General features: G+C 46.7%; 1 protein-coding gene across 2 annotated transcripts in view; it reads left to right on the top strand.

Moving 5' to 3' along the window:
- HYDIN (HYDIN axonemal central pair apparatus protein) overlaps positions 1-18,258 on the top strand; it is a 130,185-nt gene that overhangs the window by 81,032 nt on the left and 30,895 nt on the right. For both annotated transcript variants that reach the window (XM_081921078.1, XM_081921079.1), the window contains 18 exons: positions 650-833; positions 1,586-1,727; positions 2,709-2,883; positions 3,626-4,267; positions 4,815-5,030; positions 6,442-6,635; positions 6,880-7,062; positions 8,062-8,181; positions 8,638-8,797; positions 8,887-9,059; positions 9,514-9,712; positions 11,309-11,408; positions 12,596-12,695; positions 13,749-13,917; positions 14,976-15,214; positions 15,812-15,932; positions 16,945-17,149; positions 17,400-17,635. In XM_081921078.1, coding sequence (XP_081777204.1) covers positions 650-833; positions 1,586-1,727; positions 2,709-2,883; positions 3,626-4,267; positions 4,815-5,030; positions 6,442-6,635; positions 6,880-7,062; positions 8,062-8,181; positions 8,638-8,797; positions 8,887-9,059; positions 9,514-9,712; positions 11,309-11,408; positions 12,596-12,695; positions 13,749-13,917; positions 14,976-15,214; positions 15,812-15,932; positions 16,945-17,149; positions 17,400-17,635 — 3,558 coding nt within the window. The remainder of the gene's footprint in view (positions 1-649; positions 834-1,585; positions 1,728-2,708; positions 2,884-3,625; positions 4,268-4,814; positions 5,031-6,441; positions 6,636-6,879; positions 7,063-8,061; positions 8,182-8,637; positions 8,798-8,886; positions 9,060-9,513; positions 9,713-11,308; positions 11,409-12,595; positions 12,696-13,748; positions 13,918-14,975; positions 15,215-15,811; positions 15,933-16,944; positions 17,150-17,399; positions 17,636-18,258) is intronic.

Raw genomic sequence — 18,258 nt, 5'->3', positions numbered from 1 at the left:
TTTTCCAGTCTCTAAAATGAGAGTACTAATGACACATTTATTGCAGACAATTTTATCACTACTATCGTATTATCAATTCTTGTTCCATATTGTAAACTAAAGAAGTCAGGTTTTTGTCACAAGGAGTTTATAGATCAAATGTTGGCAGTTGTGAAGATTGCCAAGGGAATGGGGAGAGCAAAGACTATGGATCACTTCTACTTCAAATGAGCTCCAAAAATGTGGAGCAATAGCTATAATCTAGATCCAGTCGACTAGCAGGATTCCCATTAAAATGTCTTTTGCAAAGATGGTTGTGAAACAGTCCCTGCCCACACAGGCTTACAATCTAAGAAACACAACACACAAGGAAAAATGGATGGGGTGAGAAGAGAGGAAAAGCAAGCTCAGGCACCACTTCTTAAATATTAGTTCTCAGCATGACCAGCTGTCATATGAACAGTTCAGGGGCCGGAGGTGCCTTATGGAGCTGGGGCTTTTTTGGCAAAGCTGATGGGATGAGCCTCCTGCTTCCCATCTCTCTCATGCAGGCAGCCTATCAGCAGAGTGACTTCTGCCAGGTGACTCCTGCTGCCTGGCAGGAGCTATGCCTGGTAGTGGCCAAAGCCTTGCCTGAGCCTAACGGGGATGTGCTTCCATTTTCCAACAGCTGAGCGACTGCTATCGTGGCATGGTGTTCGATGGGCTGGATACCTTGTTTGCCCGCAGCATGGCATCGGCGCTTACCTGTCTACTCAAAGCTATCAACAACAGGCGCCACATCTATTTTGTGAACCTGTTCCAGGACTTTGTTGCTATGAAAGCCAGAGAGAAGGCCAAGCAAGAGCAGGAAGGTAAGGAGGAGGAGGAGTTGGGAAGGGGGTGGCCCCTTGCTTAGCCTAGCTGTTCCTCTTTGCTTTGCTTCCAGTTGCTGAGAATCAGGGATGGGGGAGAAATTCCATTTTGTATATTTGGTTTACAGGCTTTCCATACATTAGGGAAAATCTTCACTTGCCCCGGTTTTCAACAATTTGGGTTTGTTCCCACAAAAAGGTGGTTTCCTTTAAAAACTCAAAAATCTTGGGGTCTTGCTCAACAACTATGTGGGTGCTAGGAATTTAACTTTGTGAAATATGGCAACCCCAAGTGTGCATAAAAATGCAAATATAAGGGAACGTTGCTTTGCAGAAATGTGTTTTAGGCAAAACTGCATACAAACCTACGTATATTAGGAAATATTAGCAGTCAAATGTTGATGAATTTTCATGAGGATTTGTTATTTATTTTTGTTTTTTAAAAATGCAAACTCATTTGGAAATGTGGAAAACAAACTGAAGAGTGGAAAGATGAGAAATGGAAATGGAGAGATTCACCCCTCCCTACTGTATATAGAACCCAATCATTCTCTCCCAGGATTTTAGCTTAATGCTACTACTCAGTTTGATCTGCAACTCCCCTGTTTTGCTGTCCCCACCCCCTGATATTTGCTCTGCAATAAATTTAATGGGTTGGGGGCATGGGTGGCATGAGGTATTGCCACTTGCCTTGGATGTGGCTCTCCTGGTAAGTTTCTGGTGTCTTTCTTTCTCCTTTGTCTGCTTGGAAGAACGGGAGCAGCAGGAGGCCATTGCAAGAGAGAAGGTTCGTCTTCAGGAGATGGATGAAGAGGAGTATGATGCTCTCACCGAAGAACAAAAAGTCCAGTTTGATCATGAACTGTTGCTGGCCCTGCGTGAGAGAAAAAAGAGGTCAGAGCAGGCCTGGGGATATACTCTGTCCCTCAAAGAGCGGGGAGGACATTGTCACGGTGGGCAGTGATTGTAGAGATATCCTTAGGAATGGATGTAGTTCGCTGGTCATTTCCATTATAATATTTGCTGCTCTTCATCCTCTCATTGTGGCTTCTTTCCTCAGGCTTGATCCCTGAACTGTGAGAAGCACATGTCCCCAAGGGTGTTTAAGCATGTAAACTGGGGGAGATGAGGGCAAATAAGCATACTTTGAAAGGTTCAAGAAGGAGACCCTAAATACTGAGCCAACATTCAGACAGCCCAACACACTGCAGCCAGAATGTGGTGATGGCACCAAATCCCTGTAGTTCCAGTTTCTGGAACTAAGAGTTCAGATTCCACCTCATCCTCCATATTAGAGCCCTGTTGACTCCAGGCTCCAAAATAGGCTTCAAAGGGCCAAAATGACTCTGACCTGCCAAAGGTTGGCTGGCCCATGGTGCACCTGATGACATAATGAACTGCTCAAACAGCCTCCCTATATAGTCTTCCTAGCTGAAGAAGGACCATTCTGTCACACACACACACACACACACACACACACACACGCTTTGTACTTCTTACTGATAGCTGAGGAGGGAGTGGGAGAAGAGGGCAAGAGGTTTCACATGGACATTCTTGCTCGTGGTTGGGGCATCCTAAATTGCTGGTCATCCTGGAAGCCATACTTCTCCCCATGCCTAGTTACCTGGGTTGCATTTGCCTGGCATCGGAGCCTCCCAACCGCGGCTACATGCTGCCTTTTTAGCCAGAAGCAGGGGTGGAAAAGCCTCTGGGCCCTTTTGAGTACTCTGAGATGGGGTTCGGTGGCTGAAGAGGCTGAGCTGATTCATACTTGATCCGGGGGGGGGGGGGGAGAAAAGCTTGATTGGGGGAAGTTTTTCAGGCACCTGGGGAATGAATTAAGTTCCTGATTTTCCTGTGTGCCATGCATTGAAGGGAGCAGGAGAAGCTGGCTCGGGAGCTGGAGGAGAAGAAGCACCAGCAGGAACTGGAGCGCTTGCGGGAGGAGGAGGAGATGAAGAGGAAGAGCAAGCGCTACAAGAGGGAGGCAGCAGTGGCCAAGGAGAAAGATGAGGCTGCAGCAAAGAAGGCCCAGCAAGGAGGCAAGCAAGTAAGTCCCAAGCAGCCCTTGAAGCCAATGAGTGGTACTTGCCCCTCCCCCCAGGGGACAGTGGGATTACCTAGAGGCAAAGGGGTGGCAGGGCAGTACTGGAGGTATAAACGACTATCAGATTTTGAAAACCTGGTCTCACTGGACCAAGTTAATCAGTTTTGTTGAAGTAGTGAAGCAGTTTTGTTGAAGTAGTGAAGTAGTGAAACCAAATTTCATTTAATTTTGAAAAAATGTGCAGTATATTGTTACTATTCTGAATTGTATTGTGTTTTCTCGTTCCTTAGTGTGTCATGCAAACTGCTATTCTGAATAATGCTTTTTATAGGGTAGGGTAGGGGCCACTGGGAATGAGTTTACGGAACCAAGGAGGTAGGAGCCCAAAAAAGTTTGAGGAGCACTAATCTAAGGGCATGTGGCTGATGGAGAAAAGAGATAAGATTCCTATGGCTGAGTGATGTATTAGCTCATGCCAGGGCACTTATCTCCACTTGGCAGCATCGGGCAGTTTGAGTGGCTTTGTTTCTTAAAGCTTTAGTGACCAGTTTGTGGGGAAGTGGCCTGCATTTTTTAGGAAGAAGCCAAGTCCCAGGTGGCTCTCAACATCATCATCATCATCATGCTGTTGGGACACTTGGATCCTTTAGAATGCTTGAAAGGGTGGCTATCTGGGCTCCTTGCTGCAAGGCTGAAGCTATGTACTTGACAGGCTCTCCTTTTTTCCTTGGTTCTGCTCTTCCAGAACGCCCCAGTGCCTGCTTTGAAATCTGATGGGAGGCTGAATGAAGGGATCGAGCGGAAAGCATCCGCCAAGGAGCGCCCAGAGTTTAATGTCAATGACAAAGATGAGAAGAAGAGGAAAAGTAAGGCGGGCCCACAGAATGGTCAGCCAGGAGCTGCCCCACCCGTAGCCCAGGAAGATGAGGAAGCCGAGAAGGAAATGATGAGCGAGAGTGAGAAGAACTTGGCTCTGAGGTTCAAGCTCTATGATGCCAACCAGAAAGACATAGTCCAGATCCTAACCTTTTGGGACAGAGTTCAGTTGGTGCAGCTGCTGCCACCAGGCTCTGAAGAGAAGCAGGAGGAAGCAGAAGACCAGCGGCAAGCACCCTCAGGCCGCAAGGGCAGGAAGGACAGGGAGAGAGAGCGCCAGGAGAGACTGGAGAAGGAGAGAGCAGAGAAGGAGCGCCTGGAGAAAGAGAGAGTGGAGAGAGAGCGCCTAGAGAGGCTCAAAGCGATGGAGGACAACAGGGCTGGAGGGCAGGAGGGAGAAGGGGGAGAACCAGATGTGGGGATCCCATGCTTGGAGTTCCAGGTGCTCAGTTCTGAGGACTCCAGTGGCAAGAGGATCCTGGAGAGTGGCAAGCTGCCAGATATCGTCCAGGTGGGGACCCTCAGTGATTTTCCCAGAATGTGGGCTAGCCTCCACACACCAGAGAAATGGGGATTATTCTAGTGGAAAGGAACCTCTCCAATATTAGCAAGAATGTAGAAATTTAGCTTGAGGGAGCTTTACAGATGTGATGGAATCCTGAAGACCTCAGTTTTCATTTAGAGAATAAGCATGATTCTAGCTCTCATAGAATATTGGTTTAATTGTTTATGCACAACCCAGGCAGGTCTTCAGGCAGGCAATGGCAGTCTGAGACGGGCAAATGGCTCATAGTCTTGAGAAAAGAATGGCCAACAGATCCAGACATCCTTTCATGCCATCCTTCAACAGTTATGGTGCTGTGGGCAGCTGGTCTTTTAAATCCCCATTCTATGTGTGGGAAGGTGCAGTTCCACCTAGATGCCTCTAGTGTCCCGTGGCCGATACTAGGAAGAACAATATGCCCGCTGGTATAAACAAAGAGGCAGGTCATTTCATTTGCATTTTACAATAGCAGCATTGCAATGCGGCCTTAATATAGCCTTCTCTCTTGCTGTAGATCTTGAATGGCTTGGGACTGGGTCCTTCTGGGCCACCCATTCCTCCCACTGCCTGTTTCTCTGTGATCCCATATCCAGAGAAGCGGGCAGCACCAGTTCCTGGAGAAGCTCTCAAGCATTTCACCTTCCTCTTACCTGAAGATCCAAGTCTGGAAGAGGACAAGAAGGAGACTGAGAATAACTTGGAGACTCCAGTGAATCTCCCTACAGTAAAGGTAGAGGGCCTCTTTGCTACTTCATGGGAAAAACAGAACCTGAGAAGGGAAAAGTCTGCCAATAAAGTTGCACAATAAGGAGGACTGACAAACGCCATTGTGATCAGGGAAGCTGGGTTTGTTGCCTGGGAGGCAAAACTAAAAAAATGAACCCCTTCTCCATCCAGTGAGGTCCTTGGGTTCCTCTATACGTATGCTTGTTTTCTGCTTGACCCATGCTTTCTAGCCAGGGGTCTGTATTTGCCCCACCGCTTTCCCCCAGAAAACCTGCTCTTCAGTGCTGAATCAGAGCAAATGTCAATCCCCGGGAAACCTGATTGCTGTTTGTTCCAACTTAGCAATAAACAATGGGTTTTCCTGGGGGAAAGCAATGGGGCAAACAGAAGTATGCATGAGCCCTCTGTTACATACACTGACCAGGTCAGCATGCTGACTAAATCAGAGGTAAGGCTGCCTTAATTGCCAGGAGTGTGAAACACATCACATTGAATGGAAAGGAGCACCCCCAACTGTCGTTGACCAAGGGAGAGATGCCAGCATTTGGGGAAGACAAAGATGAAGTTGATCCGGAATGAGACTTAAGAAAGCAAAAATCTTTTCACTCATAAAAAATACTAAGATTTTAAACTAGACAACAGTTCTAACTACTAGACTTAAGTTGCAATCACATACTCGCTTACCTGAAAGTAAATAATACGGAACTCAGTGGGCTTACTTCAGAGTAGATATATTCAGGATTGTACTGTAAATAGTGTAGTGGGAACTGAATCTCTGCAGACTAAACAAGATTTATAACTGGTAAAAATGTAGCAGTTGGTTTACGTAATAGGTTTTGTGGTCTAATAATTACTGATCTTTTATGATCCATGATCAATAATTGTTAAGATTGAGTAGCCTAATGTTAAATAAGGTTCTACTAAATTTCTTTCTTTCTTTCTTTCTTTCTTTCTTTTTGATAATGGAGTAGCCATTTTTGTTAAAGCTGCTTGGGATGTTTAACTTATAAATAAAATAAATATCATGCAATGATCTGGATTGACTCCCTTTCAGAAAAAATATTTGCTTGTGAAGAATACTAGGCAGGGATGCCCCTTTGTCACCTTTTGCTACTTTTTCCATGGCTCCAGAACCATCCACAAGATCCATAAGGGGAAATGGAACTCCTGGAGGAATTACACATATAGATTAGATATGTAAAATAGGTATTTATGTTCATGGTGTTAGAAGGCCTAAAGATTTCTAGTAGTAATAGTAAATCTGGATTAAAAGGGGGGGAAGGAGAAATGGGGAGGGCAGCATTTTGATGAGGACAACTGTGTGTGTGTGCCATGAAAACCTGCAAGAAGCAGCAGTATATCTACAATAAGCTGCCTGCTTCTCTCTTTCCTCCTGTGTTTCTTCTGGGTCTTAGGAGGAACAGATAACCCCAACCCGAGGCAAGGGCAAGAAGGAGAAAACCGACATAACCCGTGATTCTTCAAAGGATAAGAAAGGCAGCTCTCGTGGCAGGAAGGGTATTCATCCTACCCCTGGTGCAGTAACAACTCTGTCAGAGCTAGATCAGGGTGGCCTCACAGGGGAACCATCTACTGAGAAGCTCAGCCGGTAAGGGAGCAAGAAATAGGGCCTGGGGCATGTCTCACAGCAGACAGAAAGCACTTGTGTGCCTCTGACTAGCCAGGGCTGGGGTGCTCCTTGAAACATTGGCTGAGCAGAAGCAGAAAGTGAGCCTTGCATGCTGATCTGGTGGGGGTGAGGGTGGGCAGAACTCTGCTCCTATGATCCTTGCATACCCATATACCCCACCCCAGTTGTTTGAGGTAGACTCTTTGTGCTTTGTATTCCACAGGTTGACCTGCTTTCGTTGGACGGTCCCTGCTAATGGAGAGGTTACAATGCGCCTCCATTTCTCTTCCACCACGACAGGGTATTTTGATCAGGTCCTAAACTTTGAGATCCTGGGGACCCAGCGACAGTATCAAGTTTTCTGCAGGGGTGTCTGCATATATCCATCCATTTGCCAAGATCCTACGTAAGTGCTAAGAAAAGGGCACTGCCTACTTATATAAGCCTTCTGGGCTAGGATCCAGAGCTGGCCTGAGAGATGTGTACCTTCACCTCCTTAAAATAAAGCTGCATCTAGTACCCAGCAGAAAGGTATTCTGCAAATATGAGGTCCTGGCACAACACAGAAGAGAGAGGATGCTCCAAGCAGATAACATGTCTCCTGCTGATGTGGTTGCAGACACTGGCTGAGGGCTGTGCCCTTGACTGCCCCGTGAATCTATGGGTCTCTTGCTTCCCTTTGTGGTGAATTCTGTTTTCTTTCTGAAGTCAGTAAGGAAAAATGCTGCCAAAGGCTGATATGGAAATCAGACATCTGTATAAAGCAGTTATAATGAGAGTGAACCTCATTCCTTGCCCCTCTTGTATGATACCTGCCAAGACACTGTGCAGTCAGATTATTTGCTGAAGCACCTCTACATCCAGGCAAATAATGAGATGTGGATGCTTGTCCTGAGCAGGTGAATTTTCCAACTAAAAGATACATAGAGATTACACTACCATGGGGGTAAAGATTATACCTATTTTCCTCATAGTCAAAGAAATTTAGAATTGGATTTCTCTTGAATATCATTGACATTAGTTGACAGTGTAAGATCTGTCTCATCTTGGCACCGAGGCCAAGAGAAATGACTCAGTAGTTCACAGGCTATTTATTTGAGGGGCATGTTTGTATTGCCCCCCCCCATGGATGCTATGCCATCACATGGGTTGATGTTGCCACCTGGTGTCCAAGGCAGGAAATGTTCAAACTTGAGACTATTACTACTTCCTGTCCTCCTCGCCCAATCCATTTCTTGCTTTCGTCCAAGGTGGACAAACCTCCAGTATGGCCATAGTATGGATCTTTTTCCAAAAGGGATATTCGTCCCTTCCCCAAGGGACCACCTGAAGCTCCACTGTTGCAGTCTTGTTGATCTTTCCCCCATTGCACACCTCCTGATGCATTTCTGCTTCTTTCCTCCAGGATTGTCTTCCCGCACCGTGTAAAGAGCGTCAAAGCCGATGACATAATATCCAAAAAGTACATCATGAATTTGGGGGTCTTTCACTTTGGTCCCTTGCTGTGTGGGAAGTCAAGGGAGAAGTAAGTGCCAGTTGTGTTCAGCATAAAAGGACAAGCAGTTAGCCCAGAACTTCAGTGGTATTGAACTCACTGGTTGACAATATACCAGAATTGTTGAAGTGCCCCCACATGAGCTAGAAACCTGAATGCTGGGTCCAAGCCCCATGATCAGTGGAGAACATTTTCAGTGCAAAAACAAGCTTTCCGGGGTCATGAAATGATTCTTCAAATTCTGCCAAACAATCCTCCACTTTTATGTTCTTTATCCTGGCTGTAAAAGAAGGCGTGATTCCATGATGCAGGTCTCCCTTGAGTGCAAATTGCTCAGTCCGCACAGGATGTTGTCTGCTCCAGCCAAACCTATCTGAGCCAGGGAACATGGGAAGTGCTTCAGTGTTAGGCAGTGCCTTGTCATGAGAGGCAAGTGTAGCCCTGCTCTCTCCTGCAACTCCCAATGTAAGCTATTCATGCCTACAGGTACAAGGCCCTGCGATACCCCAATCATTATGAAAAGCTCACCATCCTCAACATATCTCCTTTGGATGCGGAAGTTCATTTCTTCTTCCAGTATGACTCCAAGGCAGTCACATACCTCTTTGACCCCCCTACCATGACACTCAAGCCCAACGAGAAGCAGGTAAAGACATGAGGCGACCATTGTCTGTAGTGTGCATTTCACGCAAGTCAAGGCTTTCCAGCTGAATGTGTGTCATTCTGACTCCCCAGGAGCTGACAATTTGGGCTTATCCAACAGCCAGTGGTATATTTGAGGACAACATTGTCTGTTGCATTAAAGAGAATCCAGAGCCTGTAATCTTCCGGGTCAGCTGCCAAGGAGTTCGCCCAGAGCTGGAGCTAGATCGCCGGCTGGTGCATTTTGAAAAGCTCCTATTGCACAGGTAGATCCCGCTGCTTTGACCAATCTCCAGTTGCTTCCTCTACTTTAAGTTCCTTGAACGTTTTTGGGTGCTTTGGATGCAGCAGGAGTTTGAGACATGAACTTTCACCATTGACCTCTGAGCTTTCCAGGGTAGCATACAGTGTATTTCTCGGCATTGAGTGAGGTTTGAAGGGCATGTAAACTGTGAGCATGTAAAACTGAAGTTGCTGGCCTTGTTTATTCAGTTGAGGCTGTGTGCAAATGAATCCTCTGCTGAGCCATTATGCGAGCTACAGCATGGAACTCAACTGGGTGTCATTCTCCAAGAGATGTTCCCTTCCTTTTGCCATATGAGTCATGGCCACTTTCCCAGTTGGGTGAACATGATCTCATCTGCCCAGCATAAAGAGGCACGGCAAAACTCTTGTAGCCCCCAGAAAACGATGCTGCTTTGGCTTCTCTTGTTTCTGCAGAAAGGAGACAAAGCCACTCTACCTCAAGAACTTCACTCCTCTGCCTGTTGCATGGAGGGTCAGCGGCATGGAGAACATTGGTGATGATTTCTCTCTTGCCGTTGATATGGGTGTGATTGAACCCTACTCGGAGTACTGCCTGCTAGTGAACTTTAGGGCCACAAAGACACTCAACATTAAGAAGGCCATTCGCCTAGAGGTGAGCATTCCTTGGCAGCTACAGTCCAGTTGGTTGGGTCTTGCATGCTGCCACTTTTCCTGGTGTGGGGTTTTTTTTTTTTTTTTTTTGGCCAAAGCTTGGGAGTGTCTCTGGTCCTTGGGTCTGTAAAAATATCAGGGTGGTGCTTACAGAAACAACTCTATCATTTGGCAGGATGGGGCACCTGCCTCAGTTGGCAAATCCTGTGGGGCAGCAGTGAGGTGCTGGGGGACAGAGCTGTGTGTGCTACATTGTCTTCCCTGCACCCCCTCACTTGGCATACTGTCCCATCAGTCACCTACGTTGAAGTTCATTCCAGGGGATACTCTGGTCAGCCTCTACATGTGGAAAGGTGAGGACCCCATTTTGTCCTTTGCCTGAAGCAGCATAAAATATTGGCCAGACTCTGGGCACTTCTTTAGCTCTCTGCATCATTTGGTGTCTAGGGCTTGAACTAAGACCAGAATCAATTTAAAAGTTACACCCTACTCACTTGCAGAATATAAACTGTAGTAAAACATTGATGGAAATAATGGTGGTTTTTTTCTGATTGCTGCTGAGTGCTGCAAGTATCAGTCATACTTTTATTTGAGACCAGATAATTGCAAGTTATGGCAACAAGAATGTGTGTGCAGATAAGAATGTGTTTGTTTGTTCTGGGCAAAGCCAGTTGTGGAACTCTTCACCAAGCCACAAGCCCTAAGAGGGTTCTCTGCCCCCTCTCATATTATTCTGTGCATACGAGTTAAATTTGGATAGCTCATTGGGTTAGAGCATGGTGCTGACAGTGCATATTCCTGCATTGCAGATGGTTGGACTAGTCAGGCATGGCCAAACTTGGCCCTCCAGATGTTTTGGGTCATCCCTGACCACTGGTCCTGTTAGCTAGGGATGATGGGAGTTGTAGTCCCAAAACATCTGGAGGGCCAAGTTTGGCCATGCCTGGACTAGATGATCCTCAGACTCCCTTCTAAGTCTATGATTCTATGAGATATCTGTGAGGTATCTTAACTATCACTAGAGCCTTCTCTAGTCTTGCTTCTGCAGGATTTCTTCCATCAAAATCTCCCTCTGTCCTATCATTAGCCCTCCTCTTCTCTCTCTTCCTTGGGATTCTCTGCTGCTTATAAAGCAGAACTGGCCACTCCTGCTTGTTCTGCAGCTCTGCTTCCCATCACCACTCCTCCTATAGGCCACCTGAGCTTAATTACAGCCAGCTGCTATGGGTGGGGAGCACTGCTGCCTCTCCCATCTTTACCACACATATGTTCTACTGCTGGGATAAGGCGTGGCTTCCCTCCTGCTCCATTTTCACAAAACTATTTGTTCCCTCTGAAAAGGGGGCAGGGAATTGTTCCCATTGTTGGGGGTGGGGGTAGCAGTGGCTTACCAAACATGACAGAATATGACATGGCTGAGGGATTTATTTATTGTGCTTTTTAAAACATCTCCTAGGCTCTTATATCAACCACAAGGTCTAGCATCATTCTCACTGAATTCTGGTCCAGAAAATATGGCTGTATTGGCTACAAATTTCACCCAGCAAAGAGTGATCCTAAGGGAGCTCAACGGGACTGTTGCTTGCTGTCATTTCAGGTTTCAGATGTGGAAAATATTCTGGGGATTGTCCAGATTGAAAACATCCAAATTATTGCTGAGGCCTATGATGTTGCCCTGGACATCAGCTTTCCCAAAGGTGGGTTCAGCACTTCCCAGCCAAAACCATTCTGAACTGATTGCTTACTGGAAAGAATGCTAAGTAAGGGCGGACAGTCAAGAGTAAAGGACCAAAAGGGCAATGAACCAATACTGGAAAACTAATAATAAAAAGGTCAAGAAACTTAATTCCTGGCCTCCCAAGACAGGACTTCCTTATGTCCCTTTCCTTTAATTAAACTATGCAACCCGTAAGAAGAGCCCTGCAGCAGGATCAGACCAAAAGCCCATCTGGTTCAGCATTCTGTTCCCACAACAGCCAACGAAAGGCCACTGAGAAGCCCATGAACACAGCAAAGCACAATAGCCCCTGCTCTTCCAGCAGCTGGGGGTGTTCAGAGGCATGCTGGAGGAGTAACATATAGCCACCATGAGAGCAGCCACCACTGCAGGGGCATTTCTCAGTAGATAGTTCTTTCAACATGGTCATATGTTATTGCTTCTTGTGGCCCTCCCCTTTCAGAGAAGCAGATCCTGACGGGTGTAGGAGCTCCTACACAATGTAGATAAGTCACTTTGGGAGTGTGTGCGCGTGCATAATAATGGTGCTTTTGAACCCTTTCCTAAATTCATCCTGTCTCACCTGGGACCTTGTTATCATAAGATTGCCTGGAGTGCAGCCTTCCACTACCTGCAAGTGTACTACAAGTGTTGTTGGACCCCCAACTTTCAACAGCCCCAGCCAGCATCATCAGGGATCAGGGATGATGGGAGTTGTAATCCAAAGCAACCTGAGGGCACCAGATGGGGGAAGGCTTGGACATCCCTTTTCCCCATCTTTCTTTCTGCCTTTCTCTATGCTTAAGCTGCTTCATCCAGATATATGCACCTCCCCTTTGCTCTCAAAGGAGGAGTTTAATTGGTTTTAAAAGGCAGATAAAAAAGAGCCTTGCTTTTCTGGCTGCATCATGGATAACAAAGCTTCTGAGAGAAAGATACAAAGAACTTCATGGCAGAAACTGCCCTCTGTGAGATGTGCCTTGGCATCCTGCATCACTCCTTCCTTAGTACTCTACAGCAATTGCTGCTGCTTCCCTCTGCCACCCCCACTGCTGCCAGTATAAGGGTTGTAATCTACCTGATCCTGCCTGTGACTTCTACTCCTAAGGGTGGGAAAATAGCAGTGAAATCCAGACCACTCATGGCAATGACTTTTGGCTGCTGCAGGTACAAATGGTGGTGTGGAGCTTGGGAATATTAAAGTCATGGATGAAGCTAAACAAGTGCTGTCCTTGAAGAACAAGGGAAAATATGAGATTGGGTACAGGTGAGCTCCATTTACTCTGAAGACACCTTCTGTTGTGCTCTTTGTCTCCTGTTGGCTTTATTAGCATGGACTGAAGATGATGCACAAACACTACTGCCATCAAACACCACCCTCTTCCTCCTCAGTCCTTCTGAGATTAGTTATTGAGCTTAGCTTTACCCTAATTGTAACCCAGATTCAGGTCATTCTACATTCAGGGCTTCGGTTTAAGTAAATTATTTGTGTTTCCAATATCTTGGCTGAGGACTTTCCTTATGGTCTAGGTATTTTGGAGGCAGGAGCAGAGTAAGTGGCATTCTTCCTTCAAGTGGCAGCCCACACTTCCCACCCACACTTTAATTTGGGTTTTCCTGATCTGCAGCAAGGAAAAACTCCTACATAAAATCCTCTGTTACTCAACTGTGGATGTACTGAAGTATGTTGTGTGGGCAGGGTTTTTGTGTGTGAGTGAGTGGTGACATTTTGCTGAGTGTTGTCTACCACCCCTCCACTTCCATTGGCAAGCTGATCCCTGGTGGGCTGCTGATGGAGTCAGACATGACACACTCTCTCTCTTTTATGCTGTTTTGTGCAAGTTTGATATACTGGAAAATGTGTAACTGAAAAATAAATTAAAAAATGGCTGTGCACAGGCAAACCAATACCTGAGTGCATGGCCTACAATGAATCTCAGGTTTCCAGTACCCAGGGAGGATGGAGAAGCTCCAGTTGAGGGGAGTAGACAACACAACATCCCATCAAGCACCAACCACTAATGTGGATGGGAAACATTGAGATAGAGTTCTGTTGAAATTGATCATGTGTAGATGAAAGTGCACATAAGCATACATGGAAAAATGGGCTCTTCAGCCCACAGGCTCATTGACACAGGCTCATTGTTTGCACACCTCACTTTTTTGGGGTCATTATATTAGCTTAAAATGGACACAGCTGGCCACAACCTTTTGGGAAGTTGTTTCAGTATCTCTTCATTTTCTTACTGTCTCTAGCTTTAGTGTCTGTCATGATTCTGGACCAGTGCTGAGGAGTCTTTGTTTTGTCCTTGCTCTCTAGCTTTGTTGTGGAATCCACAGATCATGGGATGCCCAATGTGACTCCACTCTTCACCATCACACCCCAGAAAGGGAATTTGGGTCCCAATGACCGTCCCACTTCAGTCCTGATACTTTTTCGCTCTGGGAGGGAAGTGAAAATTGAGGAGAAGCCTATTCTGCAGTGCCACGTAAGAGAGCTGGCAAGAGCTGGCAGTAAAGAGGCCTTGAAATGCCTTCCCTGTGTATACTTGAGTATGTGTGTGTTTGTACATGGCACATGGACTTGGTGGCTAAGCAGTGCCTTCAATGCATAGCTGCTGTTGCTGTTACAGGATCCTTCTTTGCTTAGGTGGTCACTCCAGAAATCACTATATGAGCGGAGAAGCCTTAGCAGTCAGCCTTTCTACCTACCAAAGAGACAAAACAGGGGGAAAAGGCTCAGAGCCAGGGGACTGGTGGTGGTAGGATGAAGAATGGTCAAAGGGAGAAGAGGGAGCAGACTGGGAGGAGGTGGTGTTAGAAGTTGAAGAGGTGACAGGGTTTAATGAGCAGAGAGAGGCTATGGCAGAGAGCAATCCAGACTCAGAGGCATAAGTGGGGTGTGTGTGTGTGTGTGTGTGTGTGTGTGTGTGTGTGTGTGTGTCAAAAGGCAGAGTGAAGGCAGGCTGCTGAAGAAACTAGGGAATCTCCCCTTCCTGCTGTGACCAGCTTCCCTGCCACTTGTCTCCCAGAACACGTAGATAAATGAAGAGAACAGAGCAGAGCAAAGAGAGACAAGATGGAGGAGGCGTAGACCGCTGGGGAAGGAACTGGGAGAGGAGTAAGAGAGAGAGGTGGGAAGGTGGGGACCTTTGGTCCTTGCAATTGCCTCATTGGGGCAAGATCTACTGCTGTGATCACTAGGCCTGCACTGTTTTAGTTTCTTTGAATAAAGAGTGCCTCCTGGCATGGAGTCTGCTCTTGTGCCCAGGTGGCTTATTCTTGGAGCGCTGGTCTCTGACTGCCATTCCTTATGATGACCTACATGCATTGGAACAGTTCTGTGATAGGAGGAGCCAAAGAAAACCAATCTCTCAGCAGAGTCTGTGCTGGGCGGGGGGCGTGTTTCCCACTTCTCCCTCTGCAGCTTCCAGGTGGGAAGAGAAGAACAAGAGGGTCACCAGGGCAAGGATTTGGATTGTGGTGCTTTATCGGCACAAGCTGGAGCTCATCCTTCTGCCAGCCTAATCTCTTGTCCTCTGTCTAGGTTATTGAGCCCAACCTCTGCGAAGGAGGAGAGATCATTGCCACCATTCCCATCAAGGTGTCAGTGCATTGCATGTTTACCAAATACAGCATCACCCCTCCATCACTCATAAACTTTGGGCCTGTGGTACTCAATTCCCGGAAGACCAACAGCTTCACCATTGAGAACAAAGGGATCCTCGACTTCAAGTATGGCATCTGCAGGCAAATCCGAGATGTGGTGATCCCACTGAGGAAAGGGTGAGCAGGCAACGGGGGATGTTTTCTTGAGAGAGAGGATGGATTTGGGCTCTGAACTTGATTGCAATTTGGAGTGTGTTCTTAGGCAAGGCCAGTGTGGCCATGCAGAATCCACATGTTCAACCTTCCTTTTCCTTTCAAAACCTAATTAGGTTCCAAAGAAGTGTCATAAAATCCAGCCACTGCAATAAGGCAGCATGTTTCCAATGTAATGAAACTACCCTGAAGGTTTGCTGCAGTTCCCCCGCCTCCCAGCCTAAAAGACTCCATGCTCTCCTTTTCACCCTCCATTCATCACCTGACACACACCGTCTAGCTGCGACATGAAGTCATTTGCCCCTCTGCTTTCACCACTTCCTCATCAGCCTGAGATCACTGGCCCCATGCCAGCCAGCCACGGACTTGTGGCCCTTTTGGAGATGCCTGTCTGCTGGTGACTCAGACTTTGGGAGCCTCTGACATGTGTTTGTTCATGAGTTTATCCCCAATAAGATGCATATTTCAGTTCTTCCCAACTGTAGCAAAGTCAGGCTCTGGAGTGGTGGCTGGAGTCTACACCCCCATCCGGAAGTATTTTGTATCCACTTTCTCTTGCAGACCCTCTCATGAGAAGACCTCCCGCTGTAGTGATGTCTACCTTGGCCGGCAGACGGCTCAGCTGGGAAGGCAAAGCAAGCGCACAGAATCCATGCAAAAGGATGTGACCATGGTGGTGCAGGTAGGCAGGGGCCTGCTTCCCCTTCATCCCCATGAGCTCTGGGTCTGGCGCCTGGGTCTCTTGTGCTCTTTCTAGGCTCCTTGGGAGCTATTCTTTCCTCATTCTTTGTCCTTCAGACCTTCTAGCCATGCAGGGATAGTGTTTCCTGTTGAGCAAATGTGAGACATCTTACTGTTTGGGGGAGGTTGGGTGGGAATGGTATTGCCAAATATGTTATTGTTTTCACTTATTTATACAAGCAGCAGCAATCAATATTCAGCAATTGCCCACCCCACCCCCAAGCACCAAATGTCTACTTAGTTACATTTAACGTTTAAGTCACTTCAGTTTTTAAGAAAAGGTATCATTCTACAAGTTGCCGTGTGTTCTTGGAGGCCTATATCCATGTTCTCTTGATGTTGCCCATGTAATAAAACTATGCCGGGTTGATTGAAAGTATTTTTTTTTTGTCTGTTCGACTCTCTTGGATGTGGGTTGCCAGTTTGTCCATTAATATTAAGTCCCAGAGTTATCTAGAGTCTTCCAATACCTTGCTGGTTTTCAATGTTGTAACTTTGTGAATTGCATCTATATGGACATTACTGTTGTTAGTTGCTTTGAGATGCTTTGTTAGAGACCAATGAATGAATTAAATCAAGTATCTAAACAAGCACACGTGCGCCACCTTGGCAAGTGCTGTTCTCAGAAAAGGAAACCAGGGAGAGGAGGCAGAGAACAGCATTCCTTGGGAACAACCTCTCCCTCCCTGGGTGTTCCACATTAGTGGACTCCAGGAAGGAAGAGCAAGTAGGACTGGATGCTCTGATTTGGTCCTCAGCTTTCAGCATCCTCAGCATTGGGCACACTGCTGCACCTGTGTAAGGTTTGCAAAGTGCAGCTTCCTTACGTTGCCAACTGTCTCTTTCACCTGCTTCTATAGGAAGCAGACCCAAAATAGCTGGTACAGCACTACCTGTATTGGTTCAGTGGCAGCTTTAGTGAAGGCTGCCTCCTGCTTGGGCTCTCTCCATAGGCTCGCTTCTCCCTTGGCATATTCACCGTCTCCCCTGGATTTGGAACCATTCCTCCGGGAGGCCATCAGACCATCACTGTGGACTGCATTGCAGATGCAGTAGGGAAATTTGAGGAGTACATGAACATAGAGATCACTGACCGAGACCCCGACGACAACCCTGGTGGCATTCAGTACAGTCTGCTTGCAGAATCATGTGTCCCAGGTAGGTGATGGTAGCAGCTCTGAAACCATCACAGCTGGAAGGAGAACTAATCTCTTGAGTCTCTTTCATTTTGCCTGCCATCTGCAGGGAGGGAGGGATTTATTTTGTCCTGTGATGTTATTCTAGGGAGTAGCCCTCCTTCCCCTGAAGCCCTGTGAAAGGAATGATAAATAATTACTTTTGGAAGAGTTGCTCTGTCCTATCTCAACTTCAATCTGTAATTAAGTTGTCCTCACTGTATTTCCCCAAGGTTTTGTGATGGATGACATGGGGAGCATTTTTGAGGAGCATCGAATCTGCAACAGCAGCAACCTCAGCCAGGTTCTGAAGACCATAGGATGCGAGTGTGTGTTTGTGACTGATGAAAACAAGTTCATCTTCAATAACGTTTTGGTTGGGCACCAGGCAGTTGCCCGGTTCAAGATCTGCAACACTGGCCGAATCCCCTGTGATGTGGTTTTTAGCGTAAAGTCCATCTCTTCCAAGGTGAGAGCATCTGCTGTGCTGTGGTGGTTTTGTGTGGTAGCTGCTGTTGCTGCTGCCACCGCCCCTTAGATTGGGAGTTAAGATTGTATTTATTTAACACAGCTCCAGGTGGCCATAATGGGTCTCTCTTGCAATCTTCCTAATATTCCTCCACTGCTAGCTTTGATACCATGTTTTTATTTCCCCCTGCCTGACTGCTTACCACAAAACAGATTCCCTTCCTTGTGCTTCCTGTAGCCAGTTCCCTGCAAGGGTTGGCTAGGGCATGTAAGTTACATGACTGCGATGGGAAGACTGGAGCATGGGGAGGATTCGCTTTCCCCATCTATATTCTCTCTGCAAGAGTGTACATAGGAATGAATGGCCATGCCCACCATCATGCGCTCCACCATATGTGGCTGCATATGGTCCTCAGGGGTAAGCAAAAAGTTTGCCCATCTCTATTTAACCCAAGAAATCACCATGTACATAGCTGAAACAGAATAAAATTAATGGTCTAGGAATTTCATGTGGAAGCTTGTTATAGAAATACAGGGAAGGCTTATATGTTTGCCCCTATCATAGCAAACTGGGTCCATTGCTAAATCAGTCATGGCAGCATTTGCTGCATTGGCTGAGCTGGC

Source organism: Podarcis melisellensis (assembly GCF_964234715.1).
Source record: "Podarcis melisellensis genome assembly, chromosome: 8".
Taxonomy (NCBI): domain Eukaryota; kingdom Metazoa; phylum Chordata; class Lepidosauria; order Squamata; family Lacertidae; genus Podarcis; species Podarcis melisellensis.
Note: the sequence above shows the minus strand (reverse complement) of the source record. Positions and strands in the feature narration are given on the sequence as shown.